Source organism: Volvox carteri (genome assembly GCF_000143455.1).
Source record: "Volvox carteri f. nagariensis unplaced genomic scaffold VOLCAscaffold_1, whole genome shotgun sequence".
Taxonomy (NCBI): Eukaryota; Viridiplantae; Chlorophyta; class Chlorophyceae; order Chlamydomonadales; family Volvocaceae; genus Volvox; species Volvox carteri.
The window spans coordinates 1,564,304-1,575,702 of record NW_003307545.1 but is presented as its reverse complement, the minus strand read 5'-3'; the positions used below and the strand labels follow the sequence as shown (position 1 = coordinate 1,575,702).

Genomic DNA, 11,399 nt, shown 5'->3' with positions numbered 1-11,399 from the left:
CCCAAGGCAACTCAGCCTGGGTGCTTCGCCGCGCGACAGCATACCCGCTGGGGCTGGCCTTCCGGATGCATGCGACCAAAACCTGCCGGCCCAAGGCAAATCAGCCTGGGTGCTTCGCTGCGCGACAGCATACCCGCTGGGCTGGCCTTCCGGATGCTTGCAACTAAACCTAACGTCCTAAGGCGCCTCAGCCTGGGCGCTTCGCTGCGCGAAAGCATGCCCCCTGGGCTGGCCTTCCGGATAGAATGCAGCTCCACACGGTAGCTCGGCCCTTCGCGAGACCTCCTTCGGATGAACCGCATCGGCCCCCTCCGGGTAACTAGTTGGTCCGCCATTCTGACGTCCTCCTTCGTCTCGCTGTTGAATGATGTCCTCCAAGCCTTCTTGGACTCCGCCGCGCGATTCCTCGCGCTCTGCCATCACTTCGCTGTTACTGGCGACCGATATGCCAGCAACGTCGGATCGCCTTATCTACTTTCCTATTGAGCTGGGTCACGAATACAAAGTAAATCCCTATTTAAACAATTCAAACTCCCCAACAGACGACGTTCTGACTTGCGCTTGCTTGCATGGTTGACTGGCGAACTTGCGTTGTCTGGATTCAGCGCTTTGTTCCCAGCTAAACTTTGTAACGAACTACCGTATCAGTCCCTGTCCTCTGGCCCATTCTGGTCTGCGCCTTCCCGCGCCGCACTTGCCGTACTGCACTACAGGACGAGCACTTAATCAACATGCAACCCTTCTGCCGCGAAAATCAGGAAGGAGGCAAGTGTTCAAAGTGTACAAACACTGCACATGCTATCCGCAAATGGCCGGCCCTTGATGATGGCTATGCTTTTAAGGGATAATGGCGGTACAAAGGCTGCATAATTCACTGTAGTTTTTGCCCGCTGATGTCTTTGGAGATTTGTCCTTCGACATTTAAATAGGATACGTCAGAATCAATTGTTGTGCGCGGTGCGATTTAGCCCCTCTAAGCTAGCGGGAGAAATCGCAAATCATGTGACGTCATCATGTTTCCAGACGAGGCGGAGGATGGCATTGCATTTGCAAGAATCCAATTCTGTTATCTGTTATGTTACAAGCTCACGAGAGTTTGTAAGCCCCGTCTGCAGACGAGCCAGGAAGCTCACGGACCGCGAGTTCTAACGTAGTCAAAAAAGAAGAAGAAGAAGAAGCAATAAAGGAAAAAGAACAAAGGGTTTATGAACCCCATATGCAAGAGAAAAAAGTGATTAGAGTAAGCGACCTCAGGCTTACTCCTCGGCTATCAGCGTGCGTCGCCTCATTAAGCTGTCGTGTACGATCTGCGCAAGTCCGCGCTGATCATCTATCCCATGATCATCTATCTCCACGATAGATCTCATGCTAGGCACGTACTCGATATCAGCCTGGCGTGCACCTAGGGGTTGAGGAGCCCTTCCCTTAGCTCGTTATACGCCGGGCAACACGTGAAACTCATCTTCTACTGCTGCATTAGTACCCTACACCAGCGCTCTTGGCGCGACCGGCCGCCGGGTCGGCTAACGTTCAAAGGCCACGCCCCTAAGCGAAACCGCAGCAGTGACAAGTATGACTTTGCAGAGATGTAGCACGTCGTGTGTTTCGGCGTTCCTATCCAATGGGGATGCCGGCACATCTTAACCCCCTGGTTTACAGTTGTACGACACGATTCCCGGGGTGTAGTGATAAGACGCGAGTTCTGACAGTCATCATCAAATCGCTCCTTTGACGCTTCCATGACAGATCTAACATTAATTGGGTTCGACGAAATGAAATTGACCTTCCAAGTCATCCGGGTGCAGCTCCGGGAGGTGCCCTAAGCACTTGAGACCCCTCAGGATCATGGCACCCCAGTTGTGCCAGTGGCAGTCTAATCAGAACGCACAGCAAGAAAGACGTATCTCCTGACCCAAAACGTTTAAAAACACAATCCCCTTCGCAAGGATAACCCTGTTCCGAAAACTGTAAATAGGTGCAGGCCCCATGAGTGCGGAGGGGCCATCCACCAAGGTCCTCCCTAAATCAGAGAGACTGGCTCCGTACGACGGAGTGGATCTAATTTGCGGAGTGGTATCTTAGGCAGAAACAGTTCCCTCCTACGCAACTTGGCTATCAGGGCATGTGTGGCTCGCTGGCCCGCGCCAAATAGCTCATTAGTGCAGGATTCGAACGGGGCATCCAGCCCGTAATGAAGCCCTGAATACCTAGCGCTACCAACCCACGGCATCTCTCCGAATTGCACAGTGTTTCGCACTGCTCGCTGCGCACCAACCTTCACAAAGCTCCCAGTTAACGCACGCAGAGTTCAATTGGGGTAAACGTAGACAGCCTCACGCTTAAGGATTTGAACGGTCTTGCCAAATGCTGTGCACCACTCTGTGAGGGCCTTAAGAATGCGCATTAGGCGCCGGTGATTGTGAGCAAGCAGGTTCAGGACATCTGCGTGCAGCTTTAGGGGAACACGCGCCCCATAAAAAACAACGGGGCACCCATCGGTACACATAGCTAGAACGAAAGAACCAAATTCCTCAATCCCACTCTCACTCAAAGGTACGAGCAGCTGCCCCTAGGGGGCCGGGCACAGAACTACATAATTACAACCTCCATCTGTGTCTAGCTTTAATTCCAACCGAAACTGTCGAACATATTAGTCTGTTTAAAAGCACGCAGAGACATACTGGTATGCGTTTACGAGCGGTACCGACCCTGCAGCATGCTTACGACAACCTTCATGCAAAGTGCTCGCGCAACATGATAATTAAACACGGAGAAAATACAAAACATGTGGGAGGTGTTACCGTCGGTTCAGCGCGGACTTCATGATTTCGTAATACCAGCCTGGGCCCGGTAGTGCGAGGCGATCACGCTGTCCATGTACAAAAAAAAGAAGTAGATTAAGTCTACCGGAGCATGATGGCGAACTTTACTGACGCCAAGCTGTTACCGTAATGTACTGTCCGTATTTCACTGCCTGACGGCGTGCGCAGATACGTCTTGCCTAAGCGACCTGAAGGTGCAAAAAGTCTATGAAATCCTGCCACCTCAAAAGTTTTTTCTATTGAAGAATTTATGTTTCAAAACCTTCCTATGAGTATTGTCGTCAGCTGGTGCCTACCTTCATGGTCTGACGACCAAATTGCGAAGACTTTTCAGTGTAAGTGTACGGATTTGCCCGTGTGGCAAAATGATGTTAGTATTTGTTATTTTTGTCGTCAAAATTAATTCTTTCCTGATGCCGGTCCAATTCTCTATGCTGCGTGTGCAGCAGGGACTACCTGCTTGGTGTATAACTAATGGCCATAATGGACGCCTCACTTATCAACTACCGTCCTAGCTGCGGAATGACAAATCTTGGAAGAAAGCCAGGCATTTGATAATGTTTATTCCCTACCCACGGCGTTGCCAACTGTGAAGCTTGTCTGAACCGCTCCAGCTATACTTTACTTTTTAAAAAGGATCGCTTACTTTCAGGCAACAAAAGAGTGTTCAGGTCCCTCCTCCCAGGTGGAAGGACTGGACTGCCTTGCTGCAAATGCTTGCCTGCCATGGCCATTCGTCGGGACATACAGCCATCCAAGAAGCAAGCGCGCCAATGTATTCCGAAATTCCAAGCAACTCTATTGAGGAGCCCTACCAGCTGTATAGCCTTGACAGCAAGCCGGCTGGAACCCACCGCAGCCGACCTCAGGCACAGAATCCCTACCTTGCTGTGATGGGTTGCGACGGCTGCCTGGAATCATTACCTGTCACGAATGGACAACACCTGAGAAGATCGTGCAGCGGTAACATGTGCGGTGTTGACCAGATTACGAGGGCCCCGAATTTTACCGCGCTCGACCAACAGCCGAGTCCGCACTTTCCATCGCAGCCCACTGTCGATATCCCGGCCATCGCCTGCTCCGGCTTCCGGTCCTCCATCGAGAGTGCGCCGCCGGCGCCTCATCCAATTCCTCCTGAGCTCCAATCCTCCCTGCTTGCATCTCCTGGCCTTGTCACGAGTGTACGGCATCACCCGGCCGCAGCAGAGCTCCTCCATCCTGACTGCAGGATGGCGGCACCACCGCCGGCTGCGGCGGTTGGCGGCGTCCAGGATAGCCACTGGTTTTCCTTGTACGACATTCCCGGTGGCGACGGCGGTGAACTCCTTCCCCCAAAGCCTCCAGCGCAGCCACGAGGTCCTATGTCGCCGGCGCAGCCGGCTCCTGATGCCGTACAATCTTCTGCCATGCGGGCTCCTGGCGCTCCGTTAGATTCGCACTGGACGAGCTCAAGCTGGGCCCAGAGCGCCCAGCCTCTGCCGCCGCCACGCCTATCTTGGCCGCCTGGGCGAGATGCCTCGTTCATGTTCACTGTCAGGACCAGGCGTCATCACCAGCACGGGCAGCACGCGTGCTCGTCCAGCTGGGACAGTGGCGGCGGCGGGGACAGAGTCGTCGGCCATGATGATGATAGCGGTCCGCGCCTGAAGCTGAACCTGTCTGGTGCGGTCAGCCATCCGGGCCTTACAAGCGCGCGAGAGGCGACGTTGCCACATCTGGAGATGCCCTGCACGGACGCCGGTAATGGTGGTGGCGGCGGCGGCGGCGGCGGCGGTGGTAGCGTGGCGGAGTTCGCCGAGGCTGACGTCGGCAGCGGCGGAGAGCACACCAGCATTCGCAACGCGGATGACAGCGATAGCGGTGGCGGCAGCGGCCGGCGTGCATTGCTGCCGCGCTTGACAGACATATGGACCAGGACCGCCGCCGCAGCCGCTGTCACGTCCACTGCCATGCCTGCTGTTGGCCATTCCACGCCCGCTGCGGAACCCAAAGCTCATCCTGATGCACCGGCTGCAGCGTACCCTGGTGCTCATGGGCAGATGCCGAACAAGGAAGACGACGTGGTCGATGACGAAGGCGGTGAGAGGAACGCTCAACGCAAACATCACAGCGCCGCCGCACGGGCCGACGCCGGCACCGCTCTTGCCGATGCCCCCCAAGTCACCCCCCTCTTCTCCGATGCTGTCGTACATTCTTCGGATTCCCCAGCTCCCTCAGTCTCTGCCGTGAGAACAATTGCCCAAGGTGAGGACACGGAAGCTGCGCACAAGGCAGGGGGCGGAGGCGGGCGGGAAGACGCTAAACCGACATCTGGCACCACTGCCAGCCTTGGCCCAGCCATTGCAACCGCCCCAGCGGCCCCGGCAACGGCCGGTGGTGTGGTTACTGGCCAGGGCCTGGTTCGTGACCCAGCAGAACCATACAAGGTGTGCGCGGCGGCGGCGGCGGCGGCGGTATCAACTGCAGCGGCGGGGCCGACCCATGGGTCGCTGCCCCAGCCGGTTCCGGTTCAAGTGGCATCCAGGAGGAAACGGCGGCTTGAGGGGCCCGGGGGCGGCCGGGCCGGCCGAGGGGCCAAGGATGGAGTCACCCGCGGCGCTGTGGGTTTGTTCCACCCCCAGCTCTACCTGAGCGGTGGCAACTGCATCGAATGCGGAAACGAGATGATGAGCCGCGGAAAGTATGTACGGATATATGTACGGAATGTGTACGGGAAAGGGCTGCATCGGCGTTCGGACGAGTAGACTTATTGGATGTGCCGGGCATGCCCGGAAAGCGCCATCACCGAGCCGCACGATCTTGCCTACCCGCATGTCTGTCTGTCTGTCTGCCGGTCTGTCCGTCTGTCTGTGACGCCCTCCCGAACCACTGATGTGTCCTGCGCCCTCTTCGGTTGCCTCCTCCCCTTTCCCCCCTTCCCAGCTCACTCCTCTCCCCCGTCCCCCCACCCCCACCTCAACTGCCCCCTCCGGCACACACACCCCGCGCACACGCTCAGGTTCGAGCGGCTGGCCGGCACTGCCACCGCCAAGTGGCACGTCAGCATCAAGGTGCTCCCCTCGGGCGTCACCCTGGGCAAGTGGCTGCAGCAACACGGACTGCCAATACTACAGGTGGGGGGGGAGGAGGTGGAGGAGGAGGGGGGAGGGTGAAGGGAGGAAAGTTCGACGGCGAGATCCATCAAGCGGCGGCCATGATAACTGGGAATGTGGTTCGCATGCTGGGTGTTCCCACTCCACCACTGCTAGGCGCACTATAAATTAAGTTGCCATGTTACATTTGTATATATAAGTGTGTTTTCACAAGTGTTTGCGAAACACTAGAAGAGATGCACCGCGCCGAGGGCATTAGGTGACTCGAGCCCGTCTCTGTACTCTGCAGGGTCGTCCGCGCAAACGGCCACCTTTGGAGCATGTCGAGGTAGCTGCCGAGAATTCAGAAGCGGACGGCACTGACGAAGATCTCAGCGGCAGCCTGACCTCCGTACCTTCAGCAACCCACCTAAACACCGCACCTTCGCCCCCCGCCGACCCCGAAGACCCCCCTGGCTCCAATAGAGCGATGCAGGAGTTCATACTGCAGGAGAAGGGGCAGGGGGCGCAGGCCGTCCACGAGGCAGGGGAGGGCTTTGGGCTGCAGCTGCGTGCGAGTTGTGTTGATATCCGCCGTCCTTCCCGCGCAATGGCCAATTTGGGGAAGCAGTCCCCGCAGCAGCAGCAGCAGCAACAGGAGGAGCAGCAGCAACAGGAGCAGCAGCAACAAGAGGAAATGGGACAGATGCGATCGCGGCGGCGACCCAGACGAGCTACATTGGCACAGGAAGCGAATCAGCAGCACCAAAAGCAGCAGCTTTCCCAGCCGCAGCAGCAGCATGAAGATCAATACGAGCATTACCAGCAACAACCACAGCAGCAACAACCGCAACGGCAACAGCCACAACAGCAACGACCACAACAGCAGCAGGTGCGGTTTCACAGCCAGTCAGCGCTCGCCAACGAGGTATCTGGCGGCGGCGGCGGCAGCGGCGGCGGCGGTTGCGGCGGCAGCGGCGGCGGCGGCGGCGGCAGTAACGTAGCATCCTTGGATCCCGCCAATGTCGCATCATCGAACTCAGGCGTCGCCCCAGCTGTTGACGCCGGGCAAATCAGGGCCGACCCTGCTAGGCTGAATATGTACGGCAGTGGTGGCGAAGGTAGTTGCAATCGTTACATGCTTTCGTGGCCCAATTTACTCGGCACTCCGAGGAGCCGAGCAGCTTTAGCTACAGCTACAGCTACAGCTACAGGAGCATCAGGGAAAGGATTGCCACAGCTGGCAGGCGCAGTGGCGCCATCAGTCCTCCAACCAACCTTCGATACCGGGCCTCAAGGCCTGAGTGGCTTGACCGAAGAGCCACAGAGCTTGCAGGCTGGGCCAGGGCGAAGCGCCCTCGGGATCACCCCGTACATCAGCGGTGGGGACGGGGGCTGTGTTCCCCTCGGCCCTATGGATCTGAATTGGAACTCGGGGAGAGCCGTTGGCGGACCCGTGCAAGCGGAGGGCGATTCGCTGCCGCGACCCTTTCAGGTGCGGATGCCGCCGCCAGCACTATCCTCGCCCACACAGCCGCTGCCGCAGCTGCAGCTGCAGCTACTTCAGCGCCCTGAAGACTCGGCGTTAGCGCGGCCCGCGTACGCCGCTCCACAGCACTCCGCTGAAACCCCTTACACGAGAACCGAACTCTGGAACAAAGCGACAGCGGGGGCCCATCCTGCGGCGCACTTCCTACCTGACGCCGACTACGGCGCCAGCCCGGATAGTCGTGCTTCAAGCAGCAGCGATAAAACCCCCGCGCGTATGGAGAGTGTCACCGTCACCACCGCCACAACTGCTATAACTGCTACAACCGCCGCCGTCGTAAATGGCGGGAGCTTCTGGCTCGGCGAAGCCAGTGGCAGCGGTGGAGACGGCGGCGGCGGAGGTTACGCTGACAGGACAGCGGCCACCGCTAGCGCCCACGACGCGCCCACAAGCGCGTATCTGCTCTTTGACCGCGGAAGGGGTGGGAGTAGCCGTTCCAATGTGCCGTACAGCTCCAGAGACCTTCCTGAGAATCTGTACGAGCAGTTTGACCTTGCAAGCAGCGCCAGTGAAAGTGCCGCCGCCCCGCAGATGTTTACCCTGATGCGCACCGACAACCGCGCCAGTAACCCCGTCTTCAACGCCAGCGCGCGAGTTAACACCAACACCAACACCAACACCAACAGCGCCGCCGGCAGCCGTGGTCTCACTTCCCCTGGGTCCAGTCGACTGCTCCTTACGAGCTTTTCCTCCGGCACCTTGACTTGGCCAGGGGGCCTTACCTGTTCCGCAGCGCCGACCCCGGCGGCGACGCAAGGGGGTAGCGTGAGCGCGCATCGGGCCCAATGGGGTGATGAGTCTTGTGCTCCGGAACCAGGCATTTTAAAAAGCGCCCCAGCCCACCCTGGAGCAGCGGACGAGGGCACAGCGACCTGGAGCACCGGCGCTGCGTTCATGAGAACGCAGGCCAATCATATGCCGTACCATAGCCGTGCAGAGGAAGCCTGGGGCAGGCGGTGTTTGGAGGGTCTTGGTCACCACGAGCGGACGGAAGCCGCAGCAACGGCGGCAGAGGGGCTGCCGGGGGCGTGGCCGCGTAGCGAGCCCGGCGGCTGGGCAGCGGCGCCGCCACCCCCGCCGCAGCTGCCGCCGCCGGTGCCTTACCAGAGTTCTGTACCGCAGTCAACAGCACGCTGCTTTACCGACCTGCCGCCGCGGCTTCTGCAGCTGTCACAGGAATCGCCGACGCGGATGGCGACTGCGGTACAGCACCTACCCGCCCAACCAACATTTCCAGCGGATTCCCGGTTTGAGCATTCACAGGGGCAGCAGCAGCAGCAGCAACAGCATTACCTGCAGCAGGAGGAGGAGCTGCTGTTGCAGCAGCAGCAGCAGCAGTCACATGCTGTGTTAGGTGCTCTTCCTCCTCAGCGACCGGCAATGTACAGAAGGGCATCCGTTGACCCACGGGTCATTCCAACAAGGGACCTTGTAGATCAATCGGCAGCTCTGTCGAAGCGCCCCCGGTTGCCGCATCCAGCCTCCTGGGCGGCATCTCACCTCCCTTGGAGCCCAGGCCCCGTCGGCCCCATCCAGCAGCATCAACAGCGCCTTGAGCAGCAAACCCAGCTGCAACGGCTGCAGCCACAGCAAATGCCGCCACACCAGCAGCAGCTGCAGCTGCAGCTGCCGACGCGGCAGCAGCAGCAGCAGCAGCAAATGTATCTGCAGCACCAGTCGCCGCTACAGCTGCAGCTAGATTTACAGCTGGAGACACGGCAGCAGCAACAAGAACAAGAACAACAGCAACAGCAACAGTCGCTGCTGCTCCAGTTGCATCAGGCGTCCCTCTGGCAGCAGCAGCAGCAGCAGCAGCAGCAGCAGCGCTCTTTGAGGCAAGACACGCTGCATCAGGTGCCGCAGTGATGGTCAGGAGCAACAAGTACAATAGCAGCAGAAGCAGAAGCAGCAGAAGCAGCAGAAGGAGCTGTGGGAGAGGGGGACAGGGGCCTGAAATGCTTACTGGCCCAAGTCGCTCAATTTCATACCAGAGACGAGGGGCCTCGAGGGCAAAGACGAAAGAGGGACCTCCAGGGAAAGCTGTAGCGGTCATACCCACAGGGGTTCAACACGCCACACTGCTGCACAAGCAGACGAACACACGTAGCTACGTGAGGAACTGCCCAAGTGTGTGGCGCACAGCGAAGTGCTGCGATGCGTTACGTGTGCGGTAGAGTATCGTACGTATGTATACATATGCTATAGCGCATAAAGACTCCAAGCTCAATGTCTTACGGCAGGCAAATCTCCCCTCTACTCTACTTTCTTTGCCCGTTGCCTTAATTTTAAGTGCACTATCTTGCGCGGCGCCGAACGGAACCAAGTGTCTGGAACGATCTAGCGCAGCATTATATGCCATTGCTGTGCCCCGCTTTGTGTTTGTTTGTGTGTGTGTGTGTGTGTGTGTTTGTGTGTGTGTGTGTGTTTGTGGGGGGAGAAGGTTGTGGGAAGCGGTATGACAAAAGGGGTGCGGGTTAAGGGGCGCCATTAATAGCCGGAAGCTCGTCGGTGGGTGGAGGCCTCGTACCTCTTACCTGTTCACTGGCCGTCAGGCTGGGGAGCGTCCAGGCTCTACCTGATCAGCAGCGGTCAAGCTGGGAAAATCGCTCCGGATGGGGGCCACGATATCCTGGAATGTCCTGTTTGGAGTTCTACGGGCCGTCTACGGGAACGGGAGCGACTGGGGCAACGGAAACTGAAAAAATGAGACCTGCTAGGAGGACGATGAAGACATAACAGCTGCTTAATAACTTGCTTACCACCACGTACAATGTCAAAGTGAATGAGACGCAATGGGAGATTTACACTGGCCGTGCTTAGCTCCCGGGGAAGTGCCCCCAACAGGGCCGTACAACAGGGCCGTACAGGGCCGTGCAACACGTTCGAAGAAGTCCTACTATGCATGTGGCTGTAGCTGTGTGAGGCTGCAGCTGTATGTGCAGGGTGTGTATGTGTATGTGTGTGTGTGTTGGGATTATTCTTATCATGCATGTGTGGATGGCGGCTGCGCTCAGGCTGACACCCTCGTCTGTAGAGAGGGGGCCCTGTGCGTGTCATGGAAATAGGTCTTGAAGACTGCTCGGTGTGCGGGTTGACTGGGTAGCATAGAAGTGGGTTGGGGTGAAGTGATGGATGTAACTTTGATTTGACCTGGTTGCCGTAGTGGGCCGCCGTCGTTAAATTAATGATGCGCGCGGGGCGGGGGTTGGGGCTGGGGGCAGCATTCAGGGCTGGGGGCAGGATTTGTTAGGTTTTGTGTTGTGCTAGGAGGACGTAGGTTGAGGTGTAGGCGTAGTAGCGTGCCGGACACTCCGGCTTGGGGCAGCAATACGGCACATGTAGACAGGAGGATATGCAGTACCAATTCGCTTGGTTGGTCTGTTTATTGATCGTTGAATACGTCGTTAAGTAGGTATGTAGGTATGTAGATAGGTAGGTAGGTAGGTAGGCAAGCAGGAGAGGCGGGCGAAAGCAAGTGGAAGAATGGCCGACATGGGACGTGTGTTTACCCACCTACCGCGGGTCGTAAGGGTTTGTGGCACAGCGGCACAGCGGCGTACAGATGCACCGGCTGAATACATGAAACGAACGAGATGCGTGTGTCTGTTGGAATAGTGATCAGCTGATACACGGAGCTAAATGGCCCCCAGAGAGTTGGAGACGCAGAGGTAGGCGGCATCCCTTGGGTTGGTCGAAAACCTAGATCTGTCTTGCTCGCCTCGACCGCTCCCATCAGCCGGCCTCGGCAGCCAGGTGAGGCACCAGGTGCGAAAGCCCCGCACCTAGAGATTTTTCAGTATTTGTGATTTATGCATAAATAAATATATATATATTTATATATATATATATGTGTGGGTCGCGTGCATGGACATTTTCTCCCGTGGCGCGGCTCTTCTTCATCCGGGGAAAATATTATCCGGCACAAGAAAATGCATACTACTTAGCGGTGATCTCCGA

The 11,399-nt window shown here is 57.6% G+C and overlaps 1 protein-coding gene across 1 annotated transcript in view; it reads left to right on the top strand.

Moving 5' to 3' along the window:
- The window catches only part of rlsK (RegA-like protein RlsK), a gene marked incomplete at both ends in the record, with an annotated part of 18,132 nt that extends 8,111 nt beyond the window's left edge, over positions 1-10,021 (top strand). Inside the window, 6 exons of the mRNA XM_002946015.1 lie at positions 3,872-5,502; positions 5,821-5,935; positions 6,204-6,465; positions 6,937-7,388; positions 7,428-8,537; positions 9,995-10,021. Of these exons, the coding sequence (XP_002946061.1) occupies positions 3,872-5,502; positions 5,821-5,935; positions 6,204-6,465; positions 6,937-7,388; positions 7,428-8,537; positions 9,995-10,021 (3,597 nt within the window). The remainder of the gene's footprint in view (positions 1-3,871; positions 5,503-5,820; positions 5,936-6,203; positions 6,466-6,936; positions 7,389-7,427; positions 8,538-9,994) is intronic.
- Positions 10,022-11,399: the final 1,378 nt, after the last annotated feature.